A 20,657-nucleotide genomic window follows, 5' to 3' on the forward strand; every position below is an offset into this window, starting at 1 on the left:
TTTGATGCACAGACACGGAGGAGCCCTCTCATATCCAGTGAGGACATCTGTCTCTAGTTGTTTGACTCACACTCTTCCTCCTCTCTCTTGTTTGGACTTAGACCAGTACACAGAGGCAGGAAAATTAGAGTTTATTGGGGGATAAAATCCTGGTTTGAGTCCAAATTTGAAAATGTGGCACTGCTACTAAAACCTTAGCACTACAAAAGACATCAGAACACCCTCACAGGTAGTTGAATTATGAGTAATTCAAACATTTTTGCCAGAAAAGAAGTAATTAAAGGTCCACTTCATAGTCTTGTTTACATAAAGAAGTGTAAAATCCTTCGTATTTCTCGCAGTAGTGTACAATTGTAAAATGGCCGATTCCCTTGGAGACATGATGAGGGTTGACAAAGGAATGAAAACAATAGAAAACATTTCATACATCATGGTTCGACTCTGACTCCTGAAAGGAGCTCTTATCAGCTCCAATCAGCGAGCTCATTCACGACAAATCTCAAGATCAATGGCAGGTTCAACAGTTCCGTGCTCGATGATAAAAATCTATAGCTCTCTGTTGCATGTGATTAGGAAACGTGCGAGAATTCCATCAGTATTGAACGTCATACAGGTAGCAAACAAGTCTGGTACGTATCAGACGGAGCTGTGAGTTACGCCTGTGTGTGTTTAACATGTTAGAGCCAGCCACATGACATGAAAGCCAGGGGTCAGAGGTCAAGTAGAGTCAAACCAGCCAGGCGATTGGCTGATTGGGCCTAAGCGTAATGACTAATCAATGAGTGAATGCATTAGTCTAATGTAATGGGCCAGGTGGGAGAGGGCAACACTAGACGCATGGAACACATGATTGAGCGCAACATGCAACAGCGATGCAATCGATAACACATAGAGTGGTCTAACCCCTCGGGGGAGGGGGGGGTCCCCAATACATGGGCAGATATGCTTGTGAGTGTGGGTGAGTGTAAATATGTATGGGTGACTGGTTAGAGGAGGACAGAAGAGAAACCGAGCTCTCTTAGTCAGATTGATTTGATTATAAAATGAAATGAGGGAAATCAAAGGCTTTTGCTCCATCCCAGCGAGCAGCAACTGTCTGCTTCTACACGCCAAAAGAGAGGGATGCACTGAAAGAAACAGGGGAAAGAGTCATTTGTGGGATGGCTTCACTTTTAAAATGCAAATAGAAGACTGTTGGCAAAAAGAAAATGTAAATACAGAAAATGAGGCCTCGCTTTATACATTCGGTGGGAAGGGAAAGGTGTCACGCTCCTCATGTTTAAGGTTGTCCCAGGAGAGAAGAAACGCTCCTCTGTGTAGGCTTTGACCTTCCAGCACCACTCAGTGATGAGCATTATGTGAACCTGCATGTGGCTTAAAAGCATTGCTGAGCTTCCAGGTAGTCTGTGCATTACTGAGGTCATTCACATCTCTAACCCCCATCTGATGCACACGCTTTAAACCAGGAGAATAATAATGCAGGGCTTTATGGCAAAAGAAAACACAATCCAGCCACTGCCGCTAATTAAAAAAAAAAAGGGCAGAAGTCGGGGGAGGGAAATGTTTTTGTGAAAGTTGTGAAATATTTTAAATGACTCGTGAATGTGTAGAAGTAGAAGAGCGGAGAAGGAAGGGGAAGAAGAGGGATGACAAGTTAGGGACAAGAGCCAGTCAGAGCAGAGGACAGGCGTGGGTCAATACTTGCAGCATATGCTGCTGACACTGCACTGCTCAACGCACCACACACACACACACACACACACACACACACACACACACACACACACACACACAGGGATTTCACATGGACAGGTACGCAAGAGAGACATCAGACCGATCTGTCAGCCAATGTCAATATATCTAGAGAAAATGAGGGAATTTGTGTTTGTGTGTGTGTGTGTGTGTGCGTGTGTGTGAAAGAGAGAGAGAGAGAGAGTGGGAGAGAAAGAGAAAGAGAGGGAAAGCATAGCAATCAAGGCTGAATTTATTTCGGAAGGGAGAACATTTTTGGTCATTATTATCATTGGTCGTTATATTTCACCAACTAACACATGAGAAAGAGAAAGAGAGCGAGAGAGGTCGGTGATAAGGGTCCTCCATCTTTGAAATGAATTAGCGTGCACTGGCTTATTGAGTGAGGTTCAGTGTTTAAGTGAAACTGATGAGAGATGTGTGAGCAACGAGAACTGGCCTATAAGTATGTGGCTGAGGTCAGAGGTTAATCCCTATTGATTCACTCCTCCATCTGTACACAGCCACACAGGAAGACAAGGAAGGAGACGGCTGCTTCACCTGCTATCATCCAGCACAAACGCGGGATAAAAAATTGCCGCTCACTCGCTCCCTCCTGGGGGTTACCTGATGCTGAAGGAGGGTAAGGAGGCCTACTATAGCATGAACTTTTATTTGATCTGAACCAACAGATAAAGAAGCTGCCCTTCCACCCTGCCCCCCACCATCTAGAGGGCAATGGAGACGAGACAGTTTTCAACAAAGTGGTGATCAACAGGAAAACAAACATGTGTCTGCATCTGCCGCAGATGTAAATGTTGCCATCAAACTGTGAAATTACAGCAGGAGGGAGCCGCAGAGCAGACCCTGGTGGATCTGAAGAGATACCCGAATAAAACCCAGACCTAAACAAGAACTTTACGATCTCACCCAGAGGAGGAAAGGTGAAATATTACATTAATATGAACAACTATTAATAATAGCCCCCCCTCTCTCCACACCCCTTGCCCCATCATTCCTTCTCTCTCCATTTTTCTCTCCCTCTCTCCCTCTAATCCTATCATGCGGGCAATAAGTGTATGCACCATGAGCACATTTAATTTCTGCGGTTGGTTTTCAGCGAGCCCAGAGGTGAGCCTTAATAAGGATCAATGGCACTTTATCTGGGACAGCACCCACTTCACAGCATGCAAATTACACAGCAACCCTTAAAAAAAGAAATGGATTTAATTAAAAAATGTAGAACCACGGGCTCTGGAAATTCAATTAAAGGATTTATGCAAAGGTTGGCTAGCTTTTTGTGTTGCCGTTCCTGCTTATATAATGAGCTTTTCATATTAAAAATCAATAGGTAATCTGGGCTAGGGGATCGGCTGCTTATGTACATTTTTGAAATCAATTTGAAAAATAGTCCATCAGCACCCCACCTCCCAGACCGTGTGACAACAAAGAGGGGAGTGAACGTTCTCCGTGTTTGTTCAGGAGCGGTCAGTGGTGGGAAAGAGGGGATGGGTGAGGAAAAGGGGATAGGTCGCGTCTTTTTCCTCTCTGTGGGTCACAGGAGAGAAAACCCTGGGGTTTTGAAGGTAGCAGAGATGGAGCAGCTGCAGGGGCATCTTGAAAAGTCGAGTGTAAGTTGGTAAAGGATGTCTCAGCGGCCAGGTCACTTTCTCTTTGGCCTGTTCTGATCTCTTCTATTAGAAGGAGATAGAGTCTCTTGGCAATGAGGGTATAGCTGTCTCTGACCTGTGGCTCTGGGGTAATTTAGCCCAGCGCCAACTCAGTCTCAGCCCAGACTCAGACAACTCGGGCATGGGGAGACATCCTAATGGCCTCCCTGAGGTGTCTGAAAGGAGCAGGTAGGATGTGGTTGAGGTCTTCAGGTTTCCAGAGCAAAGAAACAGTCACAGGAAGACATGAGGAAATGTATTCTCTCAGGTTGAAAATACATATTATCAAGCAGAGTAAGCCACATTTTAAATGTTTGCCAAAAAAAAGTACCTTCTGGCGCTGTGACTAATTCCATATTCAACGTGGATATTGTTCATGACCCGTCACGCTTGTGTTGTATGTATACAGGCAGGAGGGGTGAGTGACTGACTGCGTACAGTAGCAGACTGTCAGCATTTGATTGGTTCTTTATTGATCCAGACACGCTTTCCATCACATCAACTCATCCACAATAAACCATTTACACAGTTTCCCTGTGCAATGGACCACATAACCAGGCCTCGGGCCATCTGAGTGTGAGTATGAGCGCGTGTGTGTGTGTGTGTGTGTGTGTGTGTGTGTGTGTGTGTGTGTGTGTGTGTGTGTGTGCGTGCGTGTGTGTGTGTGTGTTTTCTTTAATGAAATGGTATCTCCATGGACAATAATCCCAGTAACAGGATTGGGCAGGAACACACATGTCAATACCGCCAAATGGGATTGTATGCTTTTATCCATCCCCACACCAACACATCTTCCTCTCTCAACGTCTTCCTCTCGTACGGTTGCAGCAGCATCGCAGGAAGCAACTGACAGGAGCAACACATCTATTTAATCACTAAAAATAGAGGGACAGATACATTTATAAAAATAAAGATGAGGGTGTGTCTTAAGAGTACTCTTAAGTAGGTGAGCCTCACACTAGTTAGCATAATGTGTAATATTCTGTCCACACTATTGAAACTAACAGTGTCTCCAGTCAGGCTGGAGCTGACCCCCTCCTGTGTAGCTCCTAATCATCCAAGAGGACTCTATTACAGGGGCCTGGCAGCTCATCTAACCCCACAGAGGAGACGTAGGGGGGGCTGTCGGGGAGATTGGGACCTCTGCTCCTCTGGTTTTCCACATGGTCGAGCACCACGCACAAGAGCAGACTACGTGCATGCACACGCACACACACACAGGCACGGGTTGCCTGGTTGTACAGCCGAGCCACTGCGTCTGTGTGCTACACCAGACAGCAGATAGAGCACCTGACCTTACGTCTGTCTGCAGGAGTGAAACCGATAAAGAACGCTGATGTCAAAGTGGCTGCTGGGCTCGCAGACAGCGCCATCCAGCCAACCTGACTGTGTGTCTGCTAACACGGTACTGCTGAATGCCTTTGCTGCAGGAGAAGTCTCTGGGGTTAACCCCCTGAGCTGGAGGAGACAGCTCCTGGTCACGGTAGGTACTGGCGGTCCCACTTCTCCTGACAGAACAACCGTTTCTGTAATACAGCGCTGAGCGCTGCCGCCTGGTCAAAAGTTCAGCCTGTGCATATGTAAAAAGGTGGCCTGGTGCCTGAGGCAAGATTCTGGGTGAAATAATCACACTAAAACACTAAGAAGCATGGGACTGAGGGGGGGCAGTGATGAAACTGCCCCTAGGGGAAGTGAGGTGTCTGATTGGACCAATGGAGCCTCTGTGGTCCACCTCCCTCCCCTCCTCCTATCCATTACAGGGGATGATGAGGTCCTGGAGCCACAGACCACACTGATCCCCATTCAACCCAGCACTGTCTGCCTATAGTTAAGGTATAGATTAGATGAGTGTAGGCTGAGCACAGCTGCTTAGAGCCTGAGGGTGCACCCACCTTTAGGGAGCAATCAGTCAGTCAACAAAATGTCACATGGTCAGTGTTACAGCGTTGCAAGACAGTGACAACTTCACAAAGGTTAAAGTCAAACTAATAAGTAGCCCTGTCACTAAAAATCATAATGTGTTTATGCGTGCACGTACGTGTTTAGGGTTGGGTAGTGGATGCCGATCTGACCAACCCAAATCTGCTCTGTTACTGTATTTGGTTTTATTCACGTAAACAATGAAGAAAGAGATTTATATTTTGATTTTATTTACCTGTTGGGGATTATTGTGGCGTTTACCGTTTAACAACAGAGTCACCTTACACATTAACTCCTGCATCTTTAGAATGAAAGAGATATTATGTCCATATTCAGGCCTGTAAAATTGCACAGGCACATGCTGAATCAAAATAAGTCGTCTGATAAGCTTATAGACATGTCCTTAAATGCCTGAAATCCTAGATGAAATAAACCGATCAGAATCAAATCAATCAAGTTTGGAGCATCAAAGGGGAGTGTGATAATCACTGCCTCGGTCTGACTCTCTTTAATACACACATATACACCAGGGATACGCTGTGAAGCACGCGCCACTGCGGGCCAGATCGCTCAGAGCTGATAATCTCTCCGAAGGACAGAGCGAAAACTCCCACTCTAAACACGCCGAATTAAAAGAAACAGGAGTTCCCAGCCTGGTCGGACAATCTCTGATAAGTAGATGAAGGCGCGGGGAGGGGAACATGACGTTAGTGAGAGATAGTTGGGCTGATTAAAATGTCATGGCTCTTTATAGACGCATTTCTCAACTCAGCAAAATGGAATCAGTTCTGTGCATCAATGGCAGAGTGGGCTGTGCTCCACACTAATGGAGAAGTTTCTTTGCCTTAAGTGGAATCCAAAACACAAAGATTACTTCTTTTTTTTTTTAAAAAGTCCATCCAAAATAAATGTTGGCAATAATCGTTGCAGATATGGTATCAGAACAATGAGCGTGAGGAGCTGATAAAAGAAGCAGCACAAGGGTGGGGCCCAGGGTGAGACTCCTCACCAGGACAACAGTCAGGATTAAGGATCATAAGTAAATCCACGCACCTTCATGGCGGCGCTCCTCAATGTGTAACGCACCTGTAGGCCCCAGCTCGTGTTTTAAATAAGGCTATTTGCACAAGAACACACACGGGGGGGCTTTGTGGTTGTTTTTTGAAGTCGACATTCTGCTTGTGTTTGCATCCCAGAACAATCTCTGTGGATCCCGCAAGCGTACGCAAGCAATTAAAGCGATAGCATCTTCATATCCCGGCAACCAATAACGGAAATAATATCACTGTTTTATTAAGCCCTTAATGTGGGGGCTGAAGGAGTGAGGAGTGGGATTTTAAGGAGGATACACCTTCAGGGGCCTTATCGAGCCTCAGATTTAAATAAGAGTAAGTGCTAAGCTTAAGGGTGTGCCTCTGAATCCGTGTGCGTCTGCGTGTGGCCTTTATCGGACATGAAGTTTAGATAATCGCTGAGTCAGCACAGCAGAATTTAATTAATAGCTCTACCTTTGTCCTTTAATATTTACTAACAACAGCACTACATTTAATTATAGAAAAGCCTCCTTCTGGAGGAGAAAGCGCTTTACTAATTACGTTTGTATGCCCGCATCCAAAACATTAACGGCTTACTATTTTAATGTAGAAAAACCGTATCGCAGAGAAATATGTCAGCGATTACATGTGTTGAGGAGCTGAGATAAATGTTTCTGAGGGTAAAGGAGGAGGAGGGGGCGTTCCGTGACGGAATCGGTCCGACTGAGGAAATGTTCAGGTTGGCATTTTGTAAAAGGTGCCGAGGAGTAGCTCCTCTCATCTCTCATCATCTGTCAGATGGAGGAGAGAAGAATGAATGACAGCCCGAGGCCCCGTGTCTGTCAGGTGAGATGGATCCACCGGATCCACTAAAACTCGCGCACGCTGCCTCTCAACACATTACATTTTCCCTTCAGTCCAAACACTAAATTGATAAAGTATGCAGAGCAGCTAATGGAAAGATGTAATAGTCAAACTAAAGCATATATTAGGAGACAATGGAGCCTACAGGGAAGGGCGCCACTATCAATTGAAAAGTGCTGCAGAGCAGAGGATACAGCTTAGATGGAAATAAATCACAGTGTGGGATTGTATCATTCATATCCACAGACATTAACCTGAGGCTCCTAATGTCACCTTACAGGCACACACCCAGTGAGAACATGCTCCTACCCCGATCTAGCGTGCACTTTCATTCAGATGCCTCTACCTGCTTCAACTCTGTTTTGGAGATCACAATTTTCACATGGGCACAGCTCAATGAGAGCTGTGATAATAATAAATAATAAAACATTAAAAGATAATAAAAGCTATCACCACATTTACCTCAGAATCAAACACAGGTCACACAAAATGAAGAGCAACCCATTAAAAGGAGCAGGTATGTCGTCCTTGTTGGTTGGTTTGGTTCCACAACCAGGGTCTAATCCAGACTCTCTTTTTCTGTGAGAATCATATAGAATTATTTCCACTGATGGGACGGGGAGATGTGGTAAAAACATCTCGGACAGTGAACGAACGATCTGCTCTCCAGTACAAGCGGAGGCTTGTGCGGAATATTTACTGTAACCTAATAGTGTGGGTGCACAGGATCTGGAAGGAGGCCTACCCTTCAGAGAGGACAGGGGAACTGACTCAGGCAGTTAAATAAACAGTGACACAAAGAAAAGGAAAACACGCCAATGAGAAGCACTATCTATGAGACCCGCAGTCTCTCCCCCCGATGCCTCAGCGTTCATTAGTTCATCCCCTCTCCATCCTGTATCTTTCCTCCACCAGGAACGGACCAAGACAAATATATAAGCTGAGTGAGGGGCATGCAGGGTCTCCAGAGGTAGTCCTGCTCAAGTCTAAACCGACAAATCGGATCCAGCGTTACGTAACTTTGAAAAAACAGGTTCTCTCTCTTACCATGGACTTGGTAAAAGGTCGGGCCAGCGTGAAGAGAAACGTCATCAGCCACCAGCTCCTGTGAATGGACGTGTACATCATGTTCCCGGGGTGCACCGCATTGGAAGTGACGCCGTAAGGGGAGAGCCGACGGTGGAGCTCGTTGCTGAAGAGGATGTTGCACAGTTTGGCCCGGTTGTACGCCAGCATGGACCAGTACCGCTGCTTGGCTGGAGACAGCAAGTCCAAGTCCACCTTCCCACCTGAGTCTAACAGGTCTGTGAACCTGAAACGCAGATCAAGCGTGGTCAGGCTGCGATCTTATGTGTGCGTCAGCCACCAGATGTGCGCCGCAGCCTGTATACCGATCGAGGATGTGACACCGCGTTCTTTAATCGCCTGCGACAGAGCAGTTAAGCTCCAGATGTTTGACAAGGCCTCTTAAACAGCACACTACTCATCGAGCTCTTGTGCAGCTCCACAATAAGTTTGAAAATACAGATGTGCGAGAGTAAAAGTACACCTTCGGTGGGTGACAGAGGCAGTGAGAGGAAGAGACATGCTTCAACATACTGAGAAAACATCCCTTCAGATTAATCCAGTCATTAGAAAACAACCAATCAAAGTGTCACCTGGGTTCCTCTTCTGGATTTTACAAGCTTGCTGGCTCTTGTTTACTGTCGCAACATCCCTGCTCGGCTAAATTACAACATCTGCAGGGTTTTTCATTTCATGCCGCGACTTCATAACTACTTCTGCAAGTGGAGGTGTATAAATCAATCGCTTGAGCGTCTACTTTTTAACGTGAACACATTACGGCAAAACTGCGTCAAGTGATCCGGTTTTGCAGCCAATTCGCCTGCGTGATGAGACCTGGTCAGGGCTGCGTTTCAGATCTTTGGATATCATCTCAGCTTGTTTGACCAGATGTGATATAGCTTTGACCAAAAAGGAGATATGCACTTGGCCAATTCCACAGTAAGCCCCGGTGGTGGAAAGCGATAAAGGCTCCAACCATTACTCGTGTGTCCGTCTCTCCCACCCCTGTCCCTCACACAGGAGGTCAGTGCTTTACCAGCAGACAAAGAGCTTAGGGAATACAATATGCTGCCAGGTCACAGGTCAGACGCGGCTCGTGAGGAGGCTAAGTGAATAAACAGGAAATCAGCGGAAAGTGAAAATAACTCAAACAAAAAAGGGAGCGACATCAAGAGATGTAATATAGGTCTGGGATGAGGTGGACAGAATGGGGAGATGTAATATGAGATATTGTCTATTTCTGCTCGTCTGGTCAGTGACAGTGTGTAACTGACTCGCTCTAGTCCTGCCTAAGCCCCCTTTGAAGGGGTTAAAGTCACCGCGGCTCGGGGAGAAGGAAAGGTGAGTTTACGTGAGGGGAAAAAGGAGACTGTAGGTCAAACTGTGAGAAGAATAACTTGGAATTCTTGCCCTTGCAATATGTATAAATCATTTTACCTCTTTTCCCAGACAAAACAGCCTTTTTGACCAATTCCAATGTCAATAACTCAGGATCTGTTTTCCCTCGTCTTTCACTAACTTTTCCTACAGCAGTGTGACCCCTCAGGGCGTCAAACTGTCTCCACAACCCCTCCTGTCTTCTCATGCATGGCAGCCTGTATAACATAACTCATACACAAGGGCTCCTATTAAACTGGTGCTGTTTGATTTGCTAGAATAACTCTGTATGTTCGCTTTGTCTCAGGTCACTCTTCCGAGCTCCAATCAATCACTCAGCATGGCCGTCCAACTGACTGAAGCCGGGATCAATGTCGCACACACACGCACACACACGTCTACTCAGTGGCTCTGAAACACATGGCTCGGGGCCCCGGCCCCACAGATCACCGCGAGATATCAGGCCCGTCTACTGTACAATGAGAAAAACAGACAGGGTAGCTGTCGTGCTAAGAAAGAAAAAAGAATGATAAGACTCTAAAAACAATGGCAGACAGAGGAAAAAGGAGGGGAAAAAAGGCTGAGTCTGGGGGTCAGAGAGAAAAGAGCAGATATGTGATCAAAGTGAATTTTCAGCCGGAGTCCATCCATCATGTTGATGATGCTTTTAATTCACAGTGACAGCTTATGAAGGGAAATGAGTTTTCAGTGAGTGAGGCTGACATATTTGACAATAGGCATTAAAACGGATCTATCGGTTTGTAGGGAACAGTGCAAAAATGGATTTGAAGACTTGCTGAAGTAGTACAGTAGAGTGCTTGTGGTGTTCTTTATCGCTACATAGTGTAAACTCAGTCTGACCAACTTAAAATCACATTTTATCCTCCTGCATCAAGTTCTCTGTGAGAAAGTGTAAGACATTACTGTCTGCTGATTAGAGGAACACAGTCATTTTATTTCATTTCTACATTGCTCTTGGTGACTCATTGTGTCAACACATTAGTGCGACCGTACCGAACTAAAGCGACTGAGCTATTCTATCCCAGTGGGCTGTATTTACCTGTGCGACTCAGATGATACCACCACAACACGGGCGGGAGCTGAGCGACGCAGCACGTCCTGCAGGCACTGGACGAGCAGGAAGTGCCCCAGATGGCAGATCTGGAAGGTTGACTCCAGGCCGTCCTCTGTGAGGGTCCATGGTTGCGTGCACACAGCTGCGTTACACACCAGAATGTGCAGAGGTCTGTTGTGGGAGCAGCAGAAGATAAAACATGCTGAACTGATGAACTAAAGCAATTTTCTCATACTGTGCGAAGCTGAATAAGATTGGAAGAGCCAGAGAACATGCTGAAATGAAAAGGTGTCTAATTTAAAACCTGAGAGGTCTTCAGGGGAAAAGGATCAGTGATGATGATAGGATAGAGGCTTCCAGTGCAGCTCCCACTGGTTCAACAGGTACTGTAGATATCAAATACTGCTGGCTGGAATCCAAGGACAGCCACACACATGAAAAGCAATCCATTTTAACATGAGGAAAAAATGGGTGTCGATGTGTGCTCTGTGAGGTCAAAAGCAACAAATCATTGACTCTAAATGGACAAATAGCAAGGAAAAAATACGGCTATGCTGGAGAAAGCTTTTCTGAGGGGCCAGGAATTTGAAGCAAAGCACACAGACATGGACGGTGGCCCCAGTCTTGCAGACTTTTATGTGGGCGAGTAAAATCCCCTTCTCGTGCACCGCTGAGTGGAGATTGCCACTTTGGTCAGGGTGGCGAGAGATCCTTGTCGGTGACAGCGTCGCTTCAGCGAGCCCGAAACCACAGTAACACAGCCGAACAATCCAAACACACCCCACCAATTTTTAATTTCTTCCATTAGAATTAATTATGAGGCCGAAGGCAATTTGTGTACCCTGTGTTTAAGACTGCCTACTGGATTAATTAAAAACTGGATGCTGGAAAATTAATGTGAGAATTGTTATGCCACTCTATAATGAGCCATCCCATGCCATTACATACGAGTGTACTGTACTATCACCTTCAGGCCTGCGAACACACAGGGTTCATTAAAAAGCACAAACCTAGTCACGAGTCCGCTTCAGGACTGCTGACCTCAGCATAGTATTCGCCAAGCACACACTGGCAGAGAGACTAGCACTTCTACCCCAGAGTTAGTAGAAATAATTGAGGATATTCAAATAAACTTGTACAAAGGATCTGTTTTGGTGGGTCTGTGCAATACTGAAAAGTATACCCACATTTAATGGATGGATGGAAAACCAAATAAACAGAAGGAGCTTTGCCAAAATACTCAAATTAAACTGTTGAGCAAATCGCAACATCGTTATCAAAAACTCCAATAAACAACTTTGCACTTGTCGGTCAAGCGATTTCCCCCAAGTGGGACAGACGGCCCTCCGGTGAATCTGTTTGTAATGTAAAAGGCCTGTTAATCCAACTGCCCACCAGTTAGTCCCTCTCTCATAAGCGCAGGTCTAATGAATGTCTTTAATAGGCCTGTTGCCGCGTTCCACGGTCCCTCTTTCCACATTAAAACCTCACGCAAACCTGTGTGCACTGTGCAATCTCAGCGCTAGTCAAACGAGGGTGCTAACTACCAAACAGGGAGGCCTGAGATTATATATTTACTTCAAATAACCCCCTCAGGGTCTGACCCCCGACCTCTATAATAACGGGGGCCAGCAGGAAGAGATTGCCTGTGCGAGCTGGGTTCGAACTGGTGGTCATTAACACAGCACTTTATTAGCCACTGATACCAGGATAAACATGCCTGCACCACTCTTGGTAATCTCAATCCAAGCTCCCAGCAATTTGGCGGGGTTAGGCTCTCCGTAACATACAAATATCACCTACCAACCGGATAAACACACACATACAAATGAAAACAAATTGAATGTCTTGATTACAACCCAGTCAAAACTATATTAGCTAGATTATTGTCAATGTCGTTCTCCTTCATTTACACCCCAGTGAAACTGCATTCAACAATATCAATATTCAGGTGATTTCATTTCAAAGGACAGGCAATTAAAGCCGAATTGGGGTCAATGGAACACAAGGCAGCGTGAAAGCCACTGACTAAAGCACTTAAACGCGAGAAATGAGAGAAGGAAAATAGAAAGACTCTGATTACATTTTACCCGTCATTGACACACGGCGAGAAGCATGTTTGCACACGCATGCGAGTGTGGCTCTGTTTGTCTCTGTATGTTTATGGTATATGCCATCGGTGTGTGTGTGTGTGTGTGTGTGTGTTTGTCTGCGTGTTGTGCCTGAAGACATACGTGCAGTAATAGAGTGGTGGTAGACTCAGACAGCTGCCCAGTGCCATTCACAGCTCAGAGCTCCCAGCCTCCACTCCGCTCCGTTCGCCTTCTGATGAGAATTAATGTACTCTGACGTCCCGTGGGACTCCCCCACCTTCACCCCCCCCCCCCACTCCTCAACAGCACAGCTAATGAAGAAATACAACCTTGCCAAAATACCGAGGTAGAGGGGGAATGTGTGTGACATAGACTGGGAATGACTAAGAGAGACACGTGCAATTTGCTAAAACAAGTTGCAAAAATAGGTATGCAAATGAAAGCCAAAATGGGCTTTGGGGGACACTGAGGTTAAAGTGGGGGTCAGAATACGTCGCTGGAGATGGGAAAGTATCTAGTGTTGGAATGAAAACAAAGGGAGCCACAATGATGTTTGGCCCCATTGCAAGACACGTGTCCTGGATGGCCATACCCTGCCCCAGGGCTGCTACAGGCAATGACTGCCCTGCCTCTCCCCACGGGGCTCCCCAAAAACACACACACAAACACACACATACACATTTCTCTCGCCAGGGGACCAGCAGGTTGTTGAAGAGTATGGATGATATGACTGCATGACCCCAAAATAGCATTTGTGTGACCGACTGTAGGATGCAAAACACATCTGGAAATCTGTTCGACCAATGTCAAGCACATCGAAACAAACACGTCCTCGCTTCCCCCTGGGGATCCTCCATGTCCATATGGTGTCCATCACTACCAGTTTGTATGTCCTTTAAGCAGAATGCTTAGCAGGGAAACAATGACGATCGATCTGTTTGGTAGACGTGCTGTTGCTATACATTTGTTTTAAACTGCCTCTGTCGCAGAGCTAAAAGGTAATAATAGCAAAACTGGTGGATATTTTTTTGTTCCTACCAAAATAGTAAGGTAAATAGTTTGAAATTAAAAAGTAGAGAATAAAAACATCGACTCACAGATTCCTCGACTTGAAAGATTCGGCGAACTCCCTGACGCTACGTAAAGAGGCCAGGTCGCACATCATGGCTTCAACCCTTGCTTTGTGCTGCGGAGAGAAGAAACAAGGTGAAGGTGAGCAAACAGCAGCAGGTAACAGAGAGGGTCATCACCTGACATCATGCCACTTCATCTAAAAAGTTAGGGAACGTTACAATGTAGTATTGAGAGGTTTAAAAAGCCTTAAAGGTGTTAAAGGTAGTCCTAAAAGAAGGAGGTAAGGACAACACAGTTTTATTGGGTTTACTTCAGGTGTCTTCAAGTTATTTGGAATTTACTGCTTTCTTTTGTTTTGGACTCTTAAGTAGCAGCTACCACCTATCATCTAACATCAGCCCCGCCACGGCTGCTGCATCTTCACCCCTGCTGTCATAATCTACAATTTCTGGACTTCATATGGGACAATGAAAAGGTTAACAGGGCCTTTTGATGAAGATGTGGTCCTTGAAGCATTATATTGACACCTTAACAACCTCAGAACATATTTACACATACACACACACACACAACAGATTCAATGTTGTGATTCAAGGGTAAAACCATGGTCATCACCATTATCTTGGCCTCAATTATTCTCTTGATGCTATTTTACACCATTATAAAGATGTTATTACAAAGCATTACTGGGTTGATTGTGGCTATTAAAGGTATGATTACAGTGAACCTGCTTACATGATCTGCACACAGCAGCAATCACAGGTGAGAGGAAACAACTGTCCGATTTCACAACGGAGCATTTAAACATGGGACACGTGAGCGGGAATTCAAGAATTCAGCTGCGGAAAATGTCAGGAAAGGAAGCAAAGTTTCTCATCAAATGGCAAACGGAAAAAAGACAAATGAGGCGCTGAGTGTAACAAGGTCAGAGCAGGCAGCGGTGTAATTAACAGGTCAGTAAAAGGCCTCCTCTGCTGTGTGTGTGTGTGTGTGTGTGTGTGTGTGTGTGTGTGAGAGACAGAGAGAGCAGGTGTTGGCCTGCCCAACGCCTATCCTCTTTCTGAAAGACGGAGGGGTGCTGAAGTAATGGGAGACCAAAGGAGGGTTGGAGGAGGAGGAGGAGGGACCACTGGAGCAAATCCAGCAGGGAGAAGGTGAGCCCACCTTCCCTCCCCCCCGCAGATTGAAGTCTTGCGAAGAAAATAAAGTTTATTGCCTGGAAAGAGGGGGGGAAAGCATGTAAAAAGCATTAAAGCGATGGAGGTGAACAATTAGACAGATGGCCAGGTTTGGGAAGGAGGAGGGTACAAAAAAAGGACAGAAAAAAAGAGGAAGAACGCATGGACACAATCGTTCAGGGTTTTTTACGAGGACCCTGACAACTCCTGCTCTCGTCAAGGGCGAAGGAAAAGTGAGAGGCAGCGAAGCCTCTCTGGTTAACTCCGGAGTAATCGCTGAGTGTGCAACGCCACGGAGCTCAGCTTGGGGTGACAGAGCTTACCGCCGCCTCCCCCAGCTACACACCACCTATCGCTCCATCTTAATGCAGAAGCCTAATTATGAATGAAACACACATGTAAATAAGATTCTCTCGGCCCCGAAAACACAAAGGTGTGACGAGCATCTTCATCGCCGCCTGTTTGCAGAGGGAGGCGCGTGGTCAGAATTCAAATCGGCAAGGTCACCGCTTTCAAAAGTTGAGCATCAGATTCCTCCGCCCTGCAACTTCTGCTGCTGACTCTCACCCCCCCACACACACACACCACCCCCACCCCCACACGCACCCCCTCACCTCCAGCCGTCCACCCAAGTGCACAGCTGTCTGTAACGAGATGATGACCTGCACGACTTTCACCAGAAGCTCTCCTCGCCTGGTGTTTTCCACGTGTTGGGGAGTGACATGTGGTCAGCACTGTGGAGAGTGACGTACGTGGGGGTTCAGGGGAGGCGGGAGGGGGTTTAATACAATTAGAACTAGGGCCATCCAATCCAATAAAAAGAAGAGGTATTAGAGCTGGGGGAGCCCCATCCTGTTCAATAAAACCGTGGAGCACTCTTCTAAAGCACACACATGATGACACACACTCCGCTGACCCCTTTAATAGCATAGGAGCCGCCCCTAATGGACGCAAGCAAGTGGAACTGCCAAATAATACACTGTCTTAATGCACTCGCCTCACTCTCATCCTCTCTCCCCCCTTATCCTTCTCAGGCTTCCCTCACACACTTTAACCCCTGTTTCCATCTTTTCTCATCTCATACTGGCCCTTCACCACCTCCTGGATCACCGGCACGGGAAGAACACTTAAGAAATCAAAAGTGCCGCCATACACGGAACACTTACCCCCGCAGACCCCGGTTAAGAGGGCAGGGAAGAGCAGGGGAGGAGAAGAAGACTGCAGGGTTGCCACAGATCGCTCCTCCGTCTGAACACCAAGTAGTTTTTAGTCAAACGCTGTGGCAGGACTGCGCCTCTGTATTTTAACCAGCAGGTGTTCAGAGGTAAGGCGTGGCAGTGAAAGTGAACGAGCGCAGAAGACGCCAAGTGAAAAGGGCACCTTATAAAAGCAATTAGAGAAATGACTTTGAGCCCTTCTTGCTCTGTAGATTAGAACAGGCCTCGGAGGGAGGAACGCCCAAGACCTCAGATCTCGATGACCTTGTCCGCAACATGCCGCGCTAAATTGCCCATCAGGTTTTAAGACTGTATTTTATCACAGGTGTATATTTTTAGCAAAAAGAGAAAAGGGAAGAGGCAGGGGGTGGGGGGTGGGGAAACGTGCTGGCCGTATATCATTCTGTCACAATGATGACGTTTGTTCATAAATACCAACCGACTTCCTCTAAAACCTAAAGTTGCGTGCGGTTCTGTTTAGAACGTTCAAAAAGCAGAAACAAAGAATAAAGAAACAGAAAGATCCGGCTGGCCGCCCTACTACAGGTCCAGAAACTGACCTTTACACACACATACACAGTGAACGCACACTTCAACACATGTTCAGGCAGCACACAAACATGCATGTGACATAGCACATATAACAAACACAAACAAATGCAGGCACACACTGGCATCAACTCGCTAGCTGACATGCGCACACGCTGCAATTAATAGGGAGGCAGGTCTCTGGTGAGGAAGAAAAAGTGCCTGTTCAGCACATACAGGCAGAATATGCAATTTCCTCCAGTTAAGTCTGTATTAAATTGATTTCTTCTTTCTCTGACATGGACTCGGTTTTCCCCCCTAATGAAAGCTGGATAATCTACAGGTTTTCCCTTTCCCGAAATCAAGTTACAAATCAAGCAGCTGCAGGGGCCGGTGTGGGAAAGGTGAAGGAAGGACATGGGATGATTTTCCAGCACAAACGTGCTGATGCACTTAACATTGTCACCGGGGGCACCTCCCTCTCCCCCTCACAAACAGAAACACATGCACACACACACAGATGAGGCCTTGGTTCAGTACAGTTTCATTTAGTCAAACAGTTGCAGGTCACGCTGTAGTAAATAGGTGTTAATGTCTGTAATTAATGAAAGACTTTAATTAGTAAGCACTTTAATGGGTTAATCACTCAGTCAAACCTGACAAGCTACCGAGTAGCAGCTGCAGACAAACACTGGCTCCACAGAGCATAAAGCTTAGGGAAATTAAAAAATGAAATTCACACAAAATGCTTGTTTTTTCTTTATGTCCTTTACTGTGGAAGCATGTCGCAATGAGGAGCTACTGTCGACTTTCTGTCCCAAAAATAAGCAAACGTATGAACGTGTATTAACAAACAACAGCACATACTATATACTTCTAAACATATTATGCAAAAAGAGCAGTGTAAAATCATTAAATTTTTATAGAAGGACTATAAATATTCAAGCACGAACATGTAAGCAGAATTTACAAGTTATATGAAGGGTATTTTAAGCCGTATTGGATACTTATATATAATTTATTTAATTTGTAAAATCTTAACCTCGAAAGAAACTTTAACAGTAAAAGAAATTATACAACAAGGTCTAAATTCATTTTAATGCACTTCCATTAAGTAGCATATAAAATAGCAAGAAGGACGTTTGAAACCTACGGGTTGAACCTGATAAACAGGTGTGAGTGTGAACCAGCGATGAACGACTATGATCGAGGAGACATCACACACGATCGCGTATTAACCTGACCATATCAACTCCAAACTGATGGACGTGAAGCGATCTTTGAGCGCGAGAGCGAGCTTTAATCAAGCCTGTCGCTGTCTTGTTACCGGGAGAGACAGTCAATGACAGAGGGAGAAAGATGAGAAATGAAAAGGACAGGGCGGACATCATAACTGCAGAGTTGGCTTTTCGGATGCAGACAGACCAGGGCCATGGGGCCCGAGGCAGGTATCAGATTACACGTACACACACACACACACGCATGCACACCCACACACACAGACAATATTTCACAGCCATTCACTGTTTATTGCTATTAAAGAAAAGAACAGCTGACATCATTTTCAAGTGGTTTGGGTTTAATGGATAAAATGTAAATCGAGAAACATCTAACAGCAGTTAGACTGTGTGAGAGTGTGTGTGAGTGTGTGTTCCTGCCTCCGCTTCCCTTCTCTTCTCCCCTCTCTCTTCCTGTACAGAGCCAGATCAGATTTACACTAGAAAGTGATGGAGATTTCAATAATGTGTCTGTGTTCTCAGAGAGACGCTGAGAGATTTTCATCTTCCTCTGCTCTTCCTCACGCTCTCCTGCCCCTCTCTGGCTTTCTCATTTCACTCATTCCCTCTCTGCCGGATTCGCAGACAGTGCACATTTTCATGCGTTAGCGATACCCGCGAACAACCAGGATTTGAAGGCGATCCGTATTGCTCACTAATATTTCCCGTTTACCCCCAACTTGCACCGCGGCACATTTGGGCCTGTTTCAACGGCAAACACAGCCTTTAAAGCAGATCATCTTGCGGTTTGATAACAATAAAGTCTCAGACGCTCCGCACTTATTCTCTACACACAACTTTATGTTTGAGCGTGTCAGCAAAAAGGCTCAACACTCTCAGGCAGAGAATAATGTGTTCCTCACAAGTGCAGCTCTAATGTGATTGCTTTATCTCAACCTGCTGGTTTTATATTGTTTAATTTCTCTTGAAACACTTGTATCATCTAGTATCCAGAGGGCTGGTAGAATAGCAAGCCCGCTTGCAGAAATGCAAGCATTTACACACGTGTACGTGCTGTTGTGGGGAACTCACATCTCTGTGTGAAGATGATAAATTAAGCTCTTTGATTTAGTTACCCAAGCTCCTTCTGAACGGGCTCTCTAAAAACACAAGCATAATTGAAAAAGAAAAATATCTTGCAATTAAGCAACGTGGAGGCCTTTGATGTGAGTAAGTGTGTAATAGTTCTTTTGATGAAGGAGTGTTTTTTACTCCATCTGCAGGGGCTGATGTGCACTTTTATTAAAAGCCCTTTTGTTTGGCGATATTCTAAACTGCTTACCGTTTGCCAGAGTCACAGTCTTTTAAGCTGGAAATACAAGAGTGTCTCTCTTATGTTCTCAAAGAGGAGGGAAGGAGCGGCAAAAGTGACCTGCAATAATAACATCAACGCCGCTCAGTGTGAAACCATAATAATTACCGTTAGATGTAATGACAATTTTCATGATCCTGAGCATGATTCATTACCACCAACTGTAGTTGTTCAAGCACCATTTGCATGATCTACCCTGGCTGCTGCTAAGGTCGCGTACTTCTGCATTCTTCTAATGTTGGACACATTTGAATAATAGGATTCTCATCAGGCGTCTTTAGCCCCTTGTCGCCTGATAATAGCCCGAAAGGCAGCGTAATAGATGCATCATGTGACCTCAGCAAAGGTCGGGGGTCAGCGAGCGCCGTCTTGACAGCGAATAAATGATGCCTTGTAAACAAATTGAGTTATTGCTTTAATTCGGGGAGTCTGATTGAATTTACACACTGGAGTCCTTCACAGGGGAGCACAGGAGGGGAGCGAGGAGAAGGGGTGGGGAGGGCAGAAGTTCTCCGGTGCGGCATGGGCACACACCTTGTCCTTCTCTTGTGTTATCCTGCAACATCTTTGGCTCCACTGGACAGTAACTGCATTAACGCCGCACATCGTCTCACAGGACTGCTGCAGCTTTCTGCGGACAGCAAGTCTTCATTTTATCTTTCCGCAAAACGCAATAAGGTCGCGTCAAATTGAGTTGGTCAGGTCCTCTCGGCCTCTCTCCTTGTCCTTGGGTGAACCCAGTGACGATGAACAGGGGGGAGATCTATATTACATAAACTGACTGGGAGAAATTCAGACTCAGGGCAGCTGAGGAAATAAATGTGCATTTGGGGATGAATCCTGGGTGCAGTCTGGCTGCAAATGGGAAGAAAACAAATGTGAAACAAGAGAAGATTTGGAAAAAATTTACTCCACATGGGAAGCACGCTACATTCCACGAACTTAAAATGTCCTGAATGAAGCATCAGTATTAAGTTTGGTCTCCCCTCAGCTTGCTTCTTAATTCCAACAGTAATCCCACATTATTGCCCTCTAACAGTACCCTAAACGGAGAATAAAAAGTTTGCACCCCTCCAGCAGTGTATTACCAGGAAACAACAGGCCCTCTCCTCATTAAGTTATAGATATAAATGCTCCAAAGCATGAAATTACCCCCGAGCCTCCCTCTCCAAATAACCTGGTTTGCAAACAAATGATCCGAGCACAAGCAGTAAAAGGCAGATTATTAAAATAATAGGAGGG

At 45.7% G+C, this 20,657-nt stretch overlaps 1 protein-coding gene across 3 annotated transcripts in view; it reads right to left on the reverse strand.

Annotated features, from left to right (window-relative positions):
• Nucleotides 1–20,657, reverse strand: part of wwox (WW domain containing oxidoreductase) — a 95,156-nt gene that overhangs the window by 54,418 nt on the left and 20,081 nt on the right. For all 3 annotated transcript variants that reach the window (XM_003967128.3, XM_011606922.2, XM_011606921.2), the window contains exons 6-8: nucleotides 13,927–14,015; nucleotides 10,722–10,907; nucleotides 8,267–8,531 (exon numbers count right to left, since the gene is read on the reverse strand). In XM_003967128.3, the coding sequence (XP_003967177.1) occupies nucleotides 8,267–8,531; nucleotides 10,722–10,907; nucleotides 13,927–14,015 (540 nt within the window). The remainder of the gene's footprint in view (nucleotides 1–8,266; nucleotides 8,532–10,721; nucleotides 10,908–13,926; nucleotides 14,016–20,657) is intronic.

This window comes from Takifugu rubripes, chromosome 9, assembly GCF_901000725.2.
Source record: "Takifugu rubripes chromosome 9, fTakRub1.2, whole genome shotgun sequence".
In the NCBI taxonomy this organism is placed as follows: domain Eukaryota; kingdom Metazoa; phylum Chordata; class Actinopteri; order Tetraodontiformes; family Tetraodontidae; genus Takifugu; species Takifugu rubripes.